This window comes from Nerophis ophidion, linkage group LG09 (genome assembly GCF_033978795.1).
Source record: "Nerophis ophidion isolate RoL-2023_Sa linkage group LG09, RoL_Noph_v1.0, whole genome shotgun sequence".
NCBI classification, from domain to species: domain Eukaryota; kingdom Metazoa; phylum Chordata; class Actinopteri; order Syngnathiformes; family Syngnathidae; genus Nerophis; species Nerophis ophidion.
The window spans coordinates 69007388-69023561 of record NC_084619.1 but is presented as its reverse complement, the minus strand read 5'-3'; the positions used below and the strand labels follow the sequence as shown (position 1 = coordinate 69023561).

The 16174-nt window shown below is 40.3% G+C and overlaps 1 protein-coding gene across 3 annotated transcripts in view; it reads right to left on the bottom strand.

Annotated features, from left to right (window-relative positions):
* Window positions 1-16174, bottom strand: part of LOC133559676 (C-terminal-binding protein 2-like) — a 127337-nt gene that overhangs the window by 49903 nt on the left and 61260 nt on the right. Inside the window, exon 1 of one of the 3 annotated variants that reach the window (XM_061911667.1) lies at window positions 6743-7143. The exons of the other annotated variants lie outside the window; for them this stretch is intronic. Coding sequence (XP_061767651.1) covers window positions 6743-6764 — 22 coding nt within the window. The 5' untranslated portion in view covers window positions 6765-7143. Of the gene's footprint in view, window positions 1-6742; window positions 7144-16174 lie in introns of those variants that run through there. 3 annotated transcript variants of the gene reach the window in all.

Here is a 16174-nt window from a genome sequence, read left to right as displayed (position 1 = left end):
ATAATGTACAGGATGCCAGAACAAAATGGGCCTGGGGCCACACTTTAGATACCCTTTGTTGTACTCTATCTTATTAGGCCTGATTTATTGCATGGTCCGGTACTTTTCAAATAGTATAGAACCGTTTTTGATGCATTAGTACCACAATACTCATATGGAAACCCCGTTTCCATATGAGTTGGGAAATTGTGTTTGATGTAAATATAAACGGAATACAATGATTTGCAAATCCTTTTCAACCCATATTCAGTTGGATATGCTACAAAGACAACATATTTGATGTTAAACTAAAACTTTTTTTTTTTTTTTTGCAAATAATAATTAACTTAGTATTTCATGGCTGCAACACGTGCCAAAGTAGTTGGGAAAGGGAATGTTCACCACTGTGTTACATCACCATTTCTTTTAACAACACTCAATAAACGTTTGGGAACTGAGGAAACTAATTGTTGAAGCTTTGAAAGTGGAATTCTTTCCCATTCTTGTTTTATGTAGAGCTTCAGTCGTTCAACAGTCCGGGGTCTCCGCTGTCGTATTTTACGCTTCATAATGCACCACACATTTTCCATGGGAGACAGGTCTGGACTGCAGGCGGGCCAGGAAAGTACCCGCACTCTTTTTTTTACGAAGCCACACTGTTGTAACACGTGCTGAATGTGGCTTGGCATTGTCTTGCTGAAATAAGCAGGGGCGTCCATGAAAAAGCAGCACATAGATGGCAGCATATGTTGTTCCAAAACCTGTATGTACCTTTCAGCATTAATGGTGCCTTCACAGATGTGTAAGTTACCCATGCCTTGGGCACTAATGCACCCCCATACCATCACAGATGCTGGCTTTTGAACTTTGCGTCGATAACAGTCTGGATGGTGTGCTTCCCCTTTGGTCCGGATGACACGATGTCGAATATTTCCAAAAACTCTTTGAAACGTGGACTCGGCCAACCACAGAACACTTTTCCACTTTGCATCAGTCCATCTTAGATGATCTAAGGCCCAGAGAAGCCGGCGGCGTTTCTGGATGTTGTTGATAAAGGGTTTTTGCTTTGCATAGTAGAGTTTTAACTTGCACTTACAGATGTAGCGACAAACTGTATTTAGTGACAGTGGTTTTCTGAAGTGTTCCTGAACCCATGTGGTGATATCCTTTAGAGATTGATGTCGGTTTTTGATACAATGCCGTCTGAGGGATCGAAGGTCACGGTCATTCAATGTTGGTTTCCGGCCATGCCGCTTACGTGGAGTGATTTCTCCAGATTCTCTGAACCTTTTGATGATATTATGGAGCCTAGATGTTGAAATCCCTAAATTTCTTGCAACTGCACTTTGAGAAACGTTGTTCTTAAACTGTTTGACTATTTGCTCACGCAGTTGTGGACAAAGCGGTGTACCTCGCCCCATCTTTTCTTGTAAAAGACTGAGCATTTTTTGGGAAGCTGTTTTTATACCCAATCATGGCACACACCTGTTGCCAATTAGCCTGCACACCTGTGGGATGTTCCAAATAAGTGTTTGATGAGCATTCTTCAACTTTATCAGTATTTATTGCCACCTTTCCCAACTTTTTTTTCACGTGTTGCTGGCATCAAATTCTAATGTTAATTATTATTAGCGCATTATGAAGCGTAAAATACGACAGCGGAGACCCCGGACTGTTGAAGGACTGAAGCTCTACATAAAACAAGAATGGGAAAGAATTCCACTTTCAAAGCTTCAACAATTAGTTTCCTCAGTTCCCAAACGTTTATTGAGTGTTGTTAAAAGAAAAGGTGATGTAACACAATGGTGAACATGCCCTTTCCCAACTACTTTGGCACGTGTTACAGCCATGAAATTCTAAGTTGATTTTTATTCGCAAAAAAACGAACAAAGTTTATGAGTTTGAGCATCAAATATGTTGTCTTTGTAGCATATTCAACTGAATATGGGTTGAAAAGGATTTACAAATCATTGTATTCTGTTTATATTTACATCTAACACAATTTCCCAACTCATATGGAAACGGGGTTTGTAGTACCGTACAACCCTAAAACTGACAAACACGGTTACTTGACTTTTGGGCCGAGACATGATGGAAGCATTCCAAAAATGGCGCAGCTCCGCTGTTTTCCTCCACAAATCAGCAAGTAACAGTTTTCCCCCTAATCTTATTTCAACATTTGTTACCAGTTTGAGCCTCTGGGAAGGTCAAAGCTCTGCGGAGTGATATCCAAGTGGAATTAAAGTCATTATCGCTGGAACAACAGATGTAATGTTGACCTAAGACATGTGGATACTATGGTGTAGTCGAGGGGTCGGGAACCTTTTTGGCTGAGAGAGCCACGAAAGCCAAATATTTCAAAATGTATTTCCGTGAGATATTTTTTAACACTGAATACAACTAAATGCGTGCATTTTTAAGTAAGGCCAACATTTGTTGAGTATATTAATCTCTTATTCTTTTTAATAGCATTGTTATTCTGAAGCTAACCAATAATAAATCAAATATCATGTCTGTTAATCATGTTTTTGTTTGGCCATGTGCTGTTTGTCTTTTGGACTCTTTAAGTTCCGTTTTTTTTCTCCACTCCCTTGTCTGGTTTCCTTGATTACTCATTTCGTCCACCTGTCTCTGGTGGACAAAATGCCCGCTCACCTGCTTCCCGAGCACTAATCAGAGGCAGCATTTAAGCTCGTCTTTGCCAGTCAGTCGCCCTGGCGTCAATGTGATCTTTTCTTGCTCTGTGCTGACTCGTTTCATGCCTTGCCATAGTTTCATGCTTCATGCCAAGTAAGTTTTGTTTGATTTATGTTCATAGGGAAGTGAAGTGAATTATATTTATATAGCACTTTTTCTCAAGTGACTCAAAGCGCTTTACATAGTGAAACCCGATATCTAAGTTACATTTAAACCAGTGTGGGTGGCACTGGGAGCAGGTGGGTAAAGTGTCTTGCCCAAGGACACAACGGCAGTGACTAGGATGGCACAAGCGGGAATCGAACCTGCAACCCTAAAGTTGCTGGCACGGCCACTCTACCAACCGAGCTATGCCGCCCCTGTTTATGCGTTAGCTTTCTTCCTTAGCCCAAGTTGTGCCTCCGCTGTGAGCGATTTTTCATTGTATCTTTTTTTTACTTTAAATTAAGTCATGTTTTTACGTAAAAGCCACGTCCCGAGTGGTCCGTCTGACTTCCTGGGAGAACGATCACAAGCTGCGACCCCTCTTATCGTGACATTAAATACTTCTTACCATTAATGCGACTTCTTGAACAGGTGCGGTAGGAAACGGATGGATGGATTTAAATGCATGAGAATGTTTTCTATTTTGAACGTTATTTTTAGCAGTGAATTCCAGCGGAATTATTCATAATTATCGTGTTAAGCAATGTCAGCTAAGATTTATCTGAGAGCCAGATGCAGTCATCAAAAGAGCCAGATCTGGCTCTAGAGCCATAGGTTCCCTACCCCTGGTGTAGTCTTACACAATGTGCACCACAACGCACTTTGACTTCGGAGCAGACAATGGCAGCCACTGATGAGCGGTCACTTCTACGATCTGCAAGAAGAAAAAAAACATTTCTGTCTGTGCGACGAGAGCTACAATAGGGCGCCTGTGTTCCTGGCACCGTCTACTTTCTGGAGTGGCTTTACGATCCCTTGGCATGGGGTGGAAAAAAAAAAAGGGGGGGGGTTAGTAATCTTTTTGTTGGCAGACTTGCCTCCTGTGAGACGAACCCTCCTCTACCCCAGCTGGACCCTATCAACACCCGGCTATCTCTTCTCACAAAGACCTGGTTTGTCCTGGGAGTGGCCCGGTCCTCCTTCAAACTTACTAGGCCACGGAGCAACGTGGTGTCAAAAACACGACGCGGGAAAGAAGGTTGTCGTCTTTTTTTGCTGCGGGATGCAAAGCGTGTGTCGGAGGAGATCAGGGGTGTCAAAGTCCTTTGGACTGAGGGCCGAGTCGCAGTCATGTGTGGCCTCAGAGGGCCACTTCTAACAGGGGTCAGCAACCCGCAGCAGCATAGTGGGTTTTAAGAATAGACTGAGAGGAGAAGTATGGCGGAAAGAGATTATTCTACAAACCCCGTTTCCATATGAGTTGGGAAACTGTGTTGGATGTAAATATAAACAGAATACAATGATTTGCAAATCCTTTTCAACCCATATTCAGTTGAATATGCTACAAAGACAACATATTTAATCTTCAAACTGATAAACACTTTTTTTTTCTGCAAATAATCATTAACTTTAGAATTTGACGCCACCTTTCCCAAAGAAGTTGGGAAAGGAGGCAATAAATACTGATAAAGCTGAGGAATGCTCATCAAACACTTATTTGGAACATCCCACAGGTGTGCAGGCTAATTGGGAACAGGTGGGTGCCATGATTGGGTATAAAAGCAGCTTCCCAAAAAATGCTCAGTCTTTCACAAGAAAGGATGGGGCGAGGTACACCCCTTTGTCCACAACTGCGTGAGCAAATAGTCAAACAGTTTAAGAACAACGTTTCTCAAAGTGCGATTTGCAAGAAATTTAGGGATATCAACATCTACGCTCCATAATATCATCAAAAGGTTCAGAGAATCTGGAGAAATCACTCCACGTAAGCGGCATGGCCGGAAACCAACATTGAATGACCGTGACTGTATCAAAAACTGACATCAATCTCTAAAAGATATCACCACATGGGCTCAGGAACACTTCAGAAAACCACTGTCACTAAATACAGTTTGTTGCTACATTTGTAAGTGCAAGTTGAAGCTCTACTATGCAAAGCAAAAACCCTTTATCAACAACATCCAGAAACGCCGCCTGCTTCTCTGGGCCCGAGATCATCTAGGATGGACTGATGCAAAGTGGAAATGGGTTCTTTGGTCTGACGAGTCCACATTTCAAATTGTTTTTTGGAAATATTCAACATTGTGTCATCCGGACCAAAGGGGAAGCACACCATCTGTGATGGTATGGGGGTGCATTAGTGCCCAAGGCATGGGTAACTTACACATCTGTGAAGGCACCATTAATGCTAAAGGTTCCATACAGGTTTTGGAACAACATATGCTGCCATCTAAGCGCCGTCTTTTTCATGGACGCCCCTGCTTATTTCAGCAAGACAATGCCAAGCCACGTGTTACAACAGCGTGGCTTCGTAGTAAAAGAGTGCAGGTACTTTCCTGGCCCGCCTGCAGTCCAGACCTGTCTCCCATCAAAAATGTGTGGCGCATTATGAAGCGTAAAATACGACAGCGGAGACTGTTGAACGACTGAAGCTCTACATAAAACAAGAATGGGAAAGAATTCCACTTTCACAGCTTCAACAATTAGTTTCTTCAGTTCCCAAACGTTTATTGAGTGTTGTTAAAAGAAAAGGTGATGTAACACAGTGGTGAACATGCCCTTTCCCAACTACTTTGGCACGTGTTGCAGCCATGAAATTGTAAGTTAATTATTATTTGCAAAAAAAAAAATAGAGTTTATGAGTTTGAACATCAAATATGTTGTCTTTGTAGCATATTCAACTGAATATGGGTTGAAAAGGATTTGCAAATCATTGTATTCTGTTTATATTTACATCCAACACAATTTGTACATTTGGTAAGAAAATATGAAGTACTTTAATGACGCCAGTATTTCCCACAGGTCAGGCATCTATTTGTGGTGGTGTGGTCGGGCAACGGCAGCGGTGATGACGAAGAAGAACTCGGAGTTGGAATATAATTACAACACTTTATGTACATATTTATATACATATTTATATAATATTTACATATTTATATAATATGTAACTACAAGCTCCATTCACAGACAGAGTCCCATTGCTTTTTTTTTTTATTTTATTTTTTTTATTTGTGGCGGCCGTAATTCTTTCGTGGCGGGCCGCCACAAATAAATGAATGTGTGGGACACTTATTATTTCCAGGCTTTCAAGGGCCAAATAAAATGAAGTGGCGGGCCCCCGGGCCTTTAGTTTGAAACCTGTGGTGTAGACGAAAAGCGCACAGTGAGTTTTGCGTCCCAAAGCCCACGCCCACACACACACACACACACACACACACACACACACACACACACAGTCGGGAGTGTGCAGGTGTGGAAGACACACCTCAGCGGGTGACAACATAAAAGTAAAACGCTTTCTCGCAAGTTGATGGCAACACATTACATGTTGGAGTCACAGGGAGGAACTGGAGCGTGAAAAGTTTTGCGCCACGCCAAAAATGCGTCCTTGCACCCAAGAGAACGCCGCACTAGCTAGTGATGCCTTTTATTTTGGCGGTGCATGCATGCGGGTGCCTATAAAAGGAGTAAATTAGCCAAATTGTGCGTGGTCAACACAAAGTTGACACGCAATGATGACACATGACAACGTTTACAATCACCATTAACCATGTCCGTACACCCCCCACCCCCCACTCTTGTTGCAGCAGTGCAGCGTGCACACACACACACACACACACACACACACACATTTTTCCTATATGGGGCAGAAAAAATGTCCTCGCAGAGGCAAATGTCCTCCTAACGAGGGTAGGATGTCAAAGGGAGTGTAATGCGTGACACACTAAAACATTAGGGAGGCTCTTTAGACGTCACCACCCCCTTCAGATGTGTGTTTTCATCCTAAATGAGCGCGCACAGTCACACACACACACACACACACACACACACACACACACACACACACACACACACACACACACACACACACACACACACACACACACACACACACACACGTACAAAAAGGCGTGCGTCTTGCCTGTGAATTGCTGTCGCCACATTCTTCCAATCAGGAGCTGTGCATTTTTATCCACAAAAAGGTCTAAGAAGGAAAATAAAAGGCAAAGTGAGCTCGGAGTGGGTTCTCCAACGGGGGGCGCTCCACCGCTCCACCGCTCCTCCTCCCTCCCGCAGCTCGTTCCCAAATCCGTCCTCCTCCGTGGTCACCTCGGCCCCAGAAGCCCCATTATGTCCTGGAAAGCGACGCTCCTTCCCGTTTAATCCCCGCTGTAAAAGGGAAGAGTCCCCCCCCCCCACCCACAAAAATTGGATTTGTCCCGAGCGCGCTCCTCGTCCTCCAGATCACTTCCAGCCTCCTCCGACCACCACCACCACCACCCCCTTGGAGGCGGCAGGTTTTTGGTCTTTTCACGCAGACGTCAGGCAGCCTTTTGTTGCCAGCCACAGAGAGAGTGTGAGGGAGAGAGAAAGAGGGGAGGGGGTGGAATGGAAAAGCCAAAAAAAAAAAAAAAAAAAGAGGGAAAAAAAAATCCTTGAGGATCACCAGTCGCAGCGCCTCTGGAGGACTTTCTCTTCCTTCTCATCAACTTAGCATGTTTTTTTCATCCTTTTTTTTTTTTTTAAATCCTCCTTCATTCCATCCATCCTTTTGTTTGATGATTTGTGATGCAGCCTTTTTCTTTTAAGCTCTTCTGCATGACATCACTCATTCTCTGCACCTCTCAAAGTCTCTGTCATTCAAATAGACATTTTTAATGCAGACTGAGCAAAAAAAAAATTTTTTTTTCCCTCATTCCGGGGTGAAAAAGGACATAACTCAATGGTGCCTTTAGAGAAGTCACTGTTTAAATGACAACACATCTATCATGCACAACAGTCAGCTCAGCAAACGACAAACAAATATGTCCCTCTTGCTATTATGGGTTTTTGCCTTGTCCCTTGCAGCAAGACATCGAAACAGAAAAAGGATGGTAACCTTTCAACATCACTACTTGGTCTGAAAGTTAATGTGGTATAGTCTATATATGTATGCTTTATGATTTATTTATAACAATATTAATAAGAATTAAAGCTGCAAGCAGCGTTGGTCGGTTCCGCCTTTGGCTGCTGCCCCCGAGACCCACGGCCGGATAAGCATTAGAAGACGCCTTGGAGCCACTATTTTGAGAATCTAATGCATTGTGAAAGTAATGCAGTTGTTGTATTGAAGTGAAAGTATCAAACTTCCTGTTGATTTTTGCTAAAGTATGTTAATTATTCAAATGTAGGTCTAAGTGAGACCTACATAGTGTTTTTTGTTTCATGTCTCTCTGACATTCCTACCGGAAGTTACAATCAGTTTTGTCTGTGTTTTCTTCCTAGGAGCAGTTTGTCCGTGTTGTATTCCTAAGGGGGCGGTAGAGCGCAATTTTGAGTTTTGAGGTTAGGTGTTTTCATCAGATCGCAATTTTTGCCAGACCTGATGTGTGTGGCAAGTTTGGTGAGTTTTTAAGCATTTTAAGGGGGTCAAATAACAGCTCAAAGAGGCAAAAATGACATTTTTTAGGAGACTTTGCACAGGGGTTCTTTGAAGGCGCGTAAAATCAAAACCTGAGAACTTATCAAAACTCTGTTCTATACTTTTAATCAGAAGGGTTCAATCTCTCTCCTGTGCGAGTTTGAAGCCAAAACAACAAACACACTCAGAGGAGATAATGTTTGAAGAAAGGTGACCGGTTTTTACAAAACTTTTGTTTTGAAGGGGGGATTGCAAACTTCCTGTTGATTTTTGTTGGGGGTTGTCAATCTATGAAATGTAAGTCTAAGCAAGACCTACATAGAGGTTTTTGTTTCATGTCTCTCCGACATTTTTACCGGAAGTTACAAGCAATTTTGTCTGTGTTTTCTTCCTAGGAGCAGTTTTTTCAGTGTTTTACTTAAAAATAGCGCTAGAGCGCAATTTTGAGTTTTGGGGTTTGGTTTTTTCATTAGATCGCAATATTCGCCAGTCCTTATGTGTGCGCCAAGTTTGGTGACTTTTGAAGCATTTTAAAGGGGTCAAATTAGAGCACAAAGAGGCAAAAATGGCATTTTTTGCGAACATTTTATTTTGAAGGGGTTTTTGCCAACTTCCTGATTTTGACCCACTTCTATGGGGGAAGAACAATGAGCCTATATATCCTCTTACTACCAAGTTTGCCAGGCTGGGGGGGGGGGGGAATAAATATTAATCTGAGGCTGAGTTGACTTGAAACTGTTTAATGTTGCACTTTTTATATGTAGAAGAAAAGTTTTGTCATTTTATTTAATCCGAGCAACAACGTGAGGCAGTTTAATGTGGATTAACGTGGACCCCCGACTTAAACAAGTTGAAAAATGGATTGGGGTGTTACCATTCAGTGGTCAATTGTACGGAATATGTACTGTATTGTGCAATCTATTGTGCAATCCATTGAGCACACTTCATGTTAGTCATGTTGGTATATTAGCATGTCAGTCATGTTAGCATGTTAACATGTTAACATGAGAGTCATGTTAGCATGCTAGCATGTTAGTTGCTTTCAAACATGGAGGCACATCCCTTGACCACACATCATTTTGGTCATGTTAACATGTTAGCACCTTAGTCATGTTAGCATGCTAGCATGTTATCATGTTATCACGTTAGCAGGATGTCATGTTAGCATGTTAGTTGCTTTCAAAAATGTGCAACATGGAGGCATATCCATTGAGCACATTTCATGTTAGTCATGTTAGCATGTTAGTCGCTTTAAAAAATGCGCAACATGGAGGCACATCCCTTGATCACACGTCCTTTTAGTCATGTTAGCATGTTATCATGTTGGCATGATAGTCATGTTAGCATGGTAGCATGTTAGTTGCTTTCAAACATGCCCAACATGGAGGCACATCCCTTGATCACACGTCATTTTGGTCTTGTTAACATGTTAGCACCTTAGTCATGTTAGCATGCCAGCATGTTATCACGTTAGCATCAATCAATCAATCAAAAAAAGCACTTTATATGTAGAAAGGTTTGGCAAGAAACCATTCTGAACCTTATCTTATTTAGTTTTTATTTTATATATGTTGAGCACATTAACCTTGGCAATGGACCCTGTGTGTATGTATGTCATGCCATGGTTTACAAATGTGGTAAATAATTTTGTTGTTTTTCTTACTGTACCGAAAATGAACCGAACCGTGACCTCTAAACCGAGCAACGTACGGAACCGAAATTTTTGTGTACCGTTACACCCCTACTGTATAGTTAATAAAAAAAGGCTTCTCCTGGTAACATTAATTATGTTTATCTTAAAAACTTTCAGAAAAACAGGGTACCAATGAGATCAGTAAATTCCAAGAAGAAATACAAACTCATATCTAAGCAGGTGAGACCCACATGGACGGAGGCAAACAAAGGTTTTACAATCCCATGTCTGGACATAAGGTAAATCCCTCCTATCAGGATTATTGAATTACAGATTACCCACCACTACACTACTCTGACTGACACCTTAATGAGGTTTGGCTAACGAAGGTTAAGGAGTTAGAATATCAAGCCATTGCAAGTACATGAGAACCTCACAGGGCTTCATCAACAATCTAATCAGGTCCAATACAAGTTTTAACAAACCTTTTCAAATAACTATGCACACTTTCAATGTATTCACCAACATGTGTATTATGTTGCTCCTGGTTTGCAGTGAAATATCGTCCTACTGAAGTGGACTGATAGCTGTGTGTAACAAAATACAGGACACAACTCCCGATGCAGTCACTGAAGATCGAAGCGTGTGTTCAGTGGAAGTGTTTCATTGAGGGTCTTGGGTTACAACATGCGACCCGAGTCCAAATCAGGGCGGTCGTTTACAAAACAAGACTTCATTCATGACAAAATCACAGAGGGAAAGGCCCAGTGTATAAACCAACCTCGAAAATCCATTATCCCATCTGCCCTGGTGACCACTGACCCGGGACCAAACACCATTCTGGGCAGGGGGTCCCAACGACTAGAGGATGACTGATGTGCCATGTCAGCATATACAGTACAGGCCAAAAGTTTGGACGCACCTTCTCATTCAATGCTTTATTTTCATGACTACCGTATTTCCTTGAATTGCCGCCGGGTAAATAATTAGCGCATGCATAGCATTACCGCCGGCTCAGGATTAACGCCGGGTCAAACTCGTTTAGCAAAATATTATTTTTACTAGCGCATGTCTAGAATTTCCGCCAGGTCAAATTCGTTTCGCAAAATATTTAGAATATGCCTAGAATTTCCACCGGGTCAAACTCGTCACGTCACGAGTGACACTTCACCTGTCATCATTTTCAAAATGGAGGAGGCTGATTTCCTGCGATGAGGTGGCGACTTGTCCAGGGTGTACTGCGCTTTCCGCCCGATTGTGGCTGAGATAGGCGCCAGTGACCCCAAAAGGGAATAAGCGGTACAAAAATGGATGGATGGATGGAGGAGGCTGATTTCAATCATTTGAAATCGCATAAAGGGAAGAAGATTAAGAGCTATTCAGTAAGATTTAAGGTCCGAGCAATTGAATATGCTAAAAAGAACAGTAAGCAGCTATGTTTTATTAATATACCGTAGCTGCGTGTGTCAAATATGAGTCATTAAATGACTCCCGCCTCCTGGTGGTAGAGGGCGCTAGTGATCCTTCTTGAGACTATTCTGCTGCAGAAGAAGTGACAACGAGCAGCAAGAGTGAGCAGCGTGTGTTTATTTTTTCCTCTCGCTTGCACTTTTAACATGGAGGATTACATATCTAAAATAAAACCGTTTTCTAAACTGGACTTTCAGTCGAAGCAGGAGGTAATAAAGGAAGATCTCCATCGAGACAGAGAGACTCTTAAAACTGAAGAAAGATAAGGAAGACTTCTATAAACAAGTTATCGATGCTTTTGATCAGAAGGAGCTGCGCATGGACTTCATTTATAAGTAAAGGTAAGACCATAATAACGTTTTTTTTATTAAATGTGCTTTTCATGATGGTATCCTTACATCACACTCAAATTTATAAGCGCAGGCCTAAATTTACCGCATGCCTTTGGTAAACGCCGGAGTGAGAAGAGGTTTTACATTAATTAGCGCCCCGGCTGCAATACACCGCTTCCCACCTACAGCTTTCTTCTTTGATGTCTCCATTGTTCATTGAACAAATTACAAAAGATTCAGCAACACAGATGTCCAGAATACTGTGGAATTTTGTGATGAAAACAGACGATTAATAGCTGGCCACGATGCTGGAACAAAATGTCCTCTACAATGCGTGACGTCACGCACACGCGTCAAATTTTAAATTGCAATTTTAGTAAACTAAAAAGGCCGTATTGGCATGTGTTGCAATGTTAATATTTCATCATTGATATATAAACTATCAGACTGCGTGGTGGCTAGTAGTGGCTTTCAGTAATCCTTTAAGTACATAACTCCACATGTGTTCATTCATAGTTTTGATGTGACTATCTACAATGTAAATAGTCATGAAAATAAAGAAAACGCATTGAATGAGGGCAACTTTTGTTTGGCCTGAACTGTAAATTCTCTTCTTCACCTCGTCTGTGTGACACAATCGCTCCTGTGGGGTGGCATAGCTCGGTTGGTAGAGCGGCCGTGCCAGCAACTTGAGGGTTGCCGGTTCATTTCCTGCTTCCGCCATCCTAGTCACTGCCGTCGTGTCCTTGGGCAAGACACTTTACCCACCTGCTCCCAGTGCCACCCACACTGCTTTAAATGTAACTTAGATATTGGGTTTCACTATGTAAAGCACTTTGAGTCACTAGAGAAAAGCGCTATATAAATATAATTCACTTCACTCCTGTCTTCATCTTAAAGAAAAGACGATCCATATGAAGCAGCCAACAAGTCCATGAACTCCACCACAACCACGGTCATGAATGACAATGACGTTTGTTTGGATATATTTCTTCTACTACCTCCCGCGCAAACACACACACACACACACACACACACACACACACACACACACACACACACACACACACACACCATTTCCTTTCGAGATGAACAAAGCAAGGGAAGATCAGTTTCACCAAAATAAAAGCTGACAAGAGTGAAGCGGTTCAATTCTCACAAACGTCATCCTTTGATTAGGGAAAGAGGAAATGATCCCGCCTGATTTCCAGGGTAACAGCTGGTGGGGATAGAACCTCTGGCACCATGTCTTTACACGCACACACACACAAACACACACACACACACACACACACACACACACACACACACACACACAAAGCTCAGTCTACTCGCAGGCTGTAGAAAAGTCAAGGGGCCTTTGGTTACAATATTCCAACATATAAAAAAAACATTTAAGCATTTCTTGTGGTCTGCATGCATATTTTACAACACTGTATTTTCAGTAAAAGTCCATAAAAGCCGGTTTATATTAACTTTGACATTGCAGCGGAAAATGCCTTGGAAGTTTTATTACACATTCTATGCACAATATATCTCAAATTAACAACATATTATTCTAATTTTCCTAAATGATGTTACAGCAATATTTCCAAAGAGTTTTAGTGGACAGCATCTACACTTCTGGTGAGTCTACAATGTCGCCAGGAGCTAAACTTGCTTAAAACGTATTTTAGTGCGTGCAAATTGATTACGAGATGAGGATGTTTTAGTAGCGGGTAACACAATTTTGCAGCATAACATATTTTTTGGGAGGTAAAAAAATCCAACAGCCCTTTAACTCCTAAAGACAGAAGTTTAAATTGGCTCGACTCCAAAACTCCTCCCATCCGCTTCAGATAAAAAAGCTGTGATTGGACCAATTACTAACTTGTACTGCTCGTTTACACAGCAAAATTAAATACGATTATATATATATATACATATATATATTAATTGATGAAACTGTCAACTAATATTGTCAAAAAAAAGAAGAAAAAAAAGGTCAACAAAATGAAGACTGCTCCGTGGATATTTGTATATTTCAGAAGGAAAAGTGACAAACAGTAAATAATGTGTAACTGGACTAGGGATGCAACAGTGAATCAATTAGATAAAAAAAGCTTCTATTTATATTCTGTTGCTTTAATTGAATTTTTAGCGAGTTACTACTAATAATAAAAATATATAAACATATACACACATACATACATACTTGTGTGTGTGTAAATATATATACATATATATAAACATAAATACACACACACACATATATATATATATATACACACAGATACACATATACATACATACATACATACATATATATATTTACACATACATACACACACACACACACATATATATATATACATACATATATATATATACATATATATATATATATACATATATATATATATATATACATATATATATATATATATATGTTGTCGGGTGAAAACATGCAAATGTAATCCTCTCAGGTCAAACAGGAAGTAAATATTTATCCACAGTTGTACAACAAACAATGAAAATGGATGGTCAACTGCAGATTGAGGCCAGGGTTTGCACAAAAAAAACAAAAAACACTAAATCGCTCTCTCCAGTGAGTCCAAGGTTGACTGACAGCTGTCACATTGCCTCCCCGCCCCTCCCTCCGCCTGCAAACGTCAACCATCAGTCAGCTGAAGAACAATATCTGTCTCCGCCCTCTTTGCTCCCCACCTCCCTTTTAGTAATCCCTCACTCCTCCCCCGTTAATACATAATCTGCCATCTCCAGAACTAACATGGCGTGACCCTCCCCCCACCGTCGTCACGCGGGAGAAAAACGCGGCGAGTGTGTCACGCAGAGCACGGCTGACCTGTGTCGCCATCACACCGCCGTCCCAAAGGAGCCGCTGCACCTCCCTAGGGGGGATGTGAAGTCGGGGTAATAAATAGTACAAGCTGTGCCTAGGTGTGGGTGTGCATCTCAGGAAGGCACCAGGTCGCCCGTAAGGACCAGATGAGTCGCCCGCTGGCCTGTTCTAAAAATAGCTCAAATAGCAGCACTTACCAGTGAGCTGCCTCTATTTCTTACATTGTATTTATTTACTAGCAAGCTGGTCTTGCTTTGCTCAAAATTTTTAATTCTAAGAGAGACAAAACTCAAATAGAATTTGAAAATCCAAGAAAATATTTTAAAGACTTCACTTGTTTAAATAAATTAATTTATTTTTTTACTTTGCTTCTTATAACTTTCAGAAAGACAATTTTAGAGAAAAAATACAACCTTAAAAAGGATTTTAGGATTTTTAAACACACCTTTTTACCTTTTAAATTCTTTCCTCTTCTTTCCTGACAATTTAAATCAATGTTCAAGTAAATAAAAACATTTTTATTGTAAAGAATAACAAATACATTTTAATTTAATTCTTCATTTTAGCTTCTGTTTTTTCGACGAAGAATATTTGTGAAACATCTATTCAAACTTATAATGATTAAAATTAAAAACTATTATTCTGGCAAATCCAGAAAATCTTTAGAATCAAATTTAAAAGTCTTTTGAATTTCTTTTAAAATTTTTGTTCTGGAAAATCTGGAAGAAATAATGATTTTTCTTTGTTAGAAAAAAAGCTTGGTCCAATTTGTTATATATTCTAACAAAGTGCAGATTGGATTTTAACCTATTTAAAACGTGTCATCAAAATTCTAAAATTAATCTTAATCAGGAAAAATTACTAATGAGGTTCCATAACATTTTTTAAACATTTTTTCAAAAAGATTCGAATTAGCTAGTTTTTCTTTACATTTTTTTCGGTTGAATTTTGAATTTGAAAGAGTCCAAATTGAAGATAAACTATGTTTCAAAATTAAATTTTCATTTTTTTCCTGTTTTCTTCTCTTTTAAACCGTTCAATTAAGTGTTTTTTTCATCATTTATTCTCAACAAAAAACCTTCCGTAAAAGGAAAAAAAATGTACGACGGAATGACAGACAGAAATACCCATTCTTTTATATATATATGTTTATTTATTAAAGGTAAATTGGGCAAATTGGCTACTTCTGGCGATTTATTTAAGTGTGTATCAAACTGGTAGCCCTTTGCATTAATCAGTACCCAAGAAGTAGCTCTTGCTTTCAAAAAGGTTGGTGACCCCTGCTCCACAGCATCTTATACCGAGGTGGGCGTGGTCACAGCAAACAAACACTATCAATTTGGAGTTTTTCTCTTTAATATTTAGTTTCTGGGACCATAAAACAAATTACAGTACTGGCATTGACTTGACTTATTTTTACACTTGCGACAGCAGTTGGTGAAAATGATTACACGGTGCATTTCAACTCACCATTGCTTTGTTTTGATGTTTGACAGCTTTTACAATTTTTAGCTTTTTTTTAAAAAACCGCAAAAGCAGTGAAGTTGTCACATTGTGTAAATGGTAAATAAAGAGAGAATAAAATGATTTACAAAGACAAGATAATCAACGTTCAAACTGGTAAACGTTATTTTCTGCAAATATTAGCTAATATGAAATTTGATGCCTGCAACATG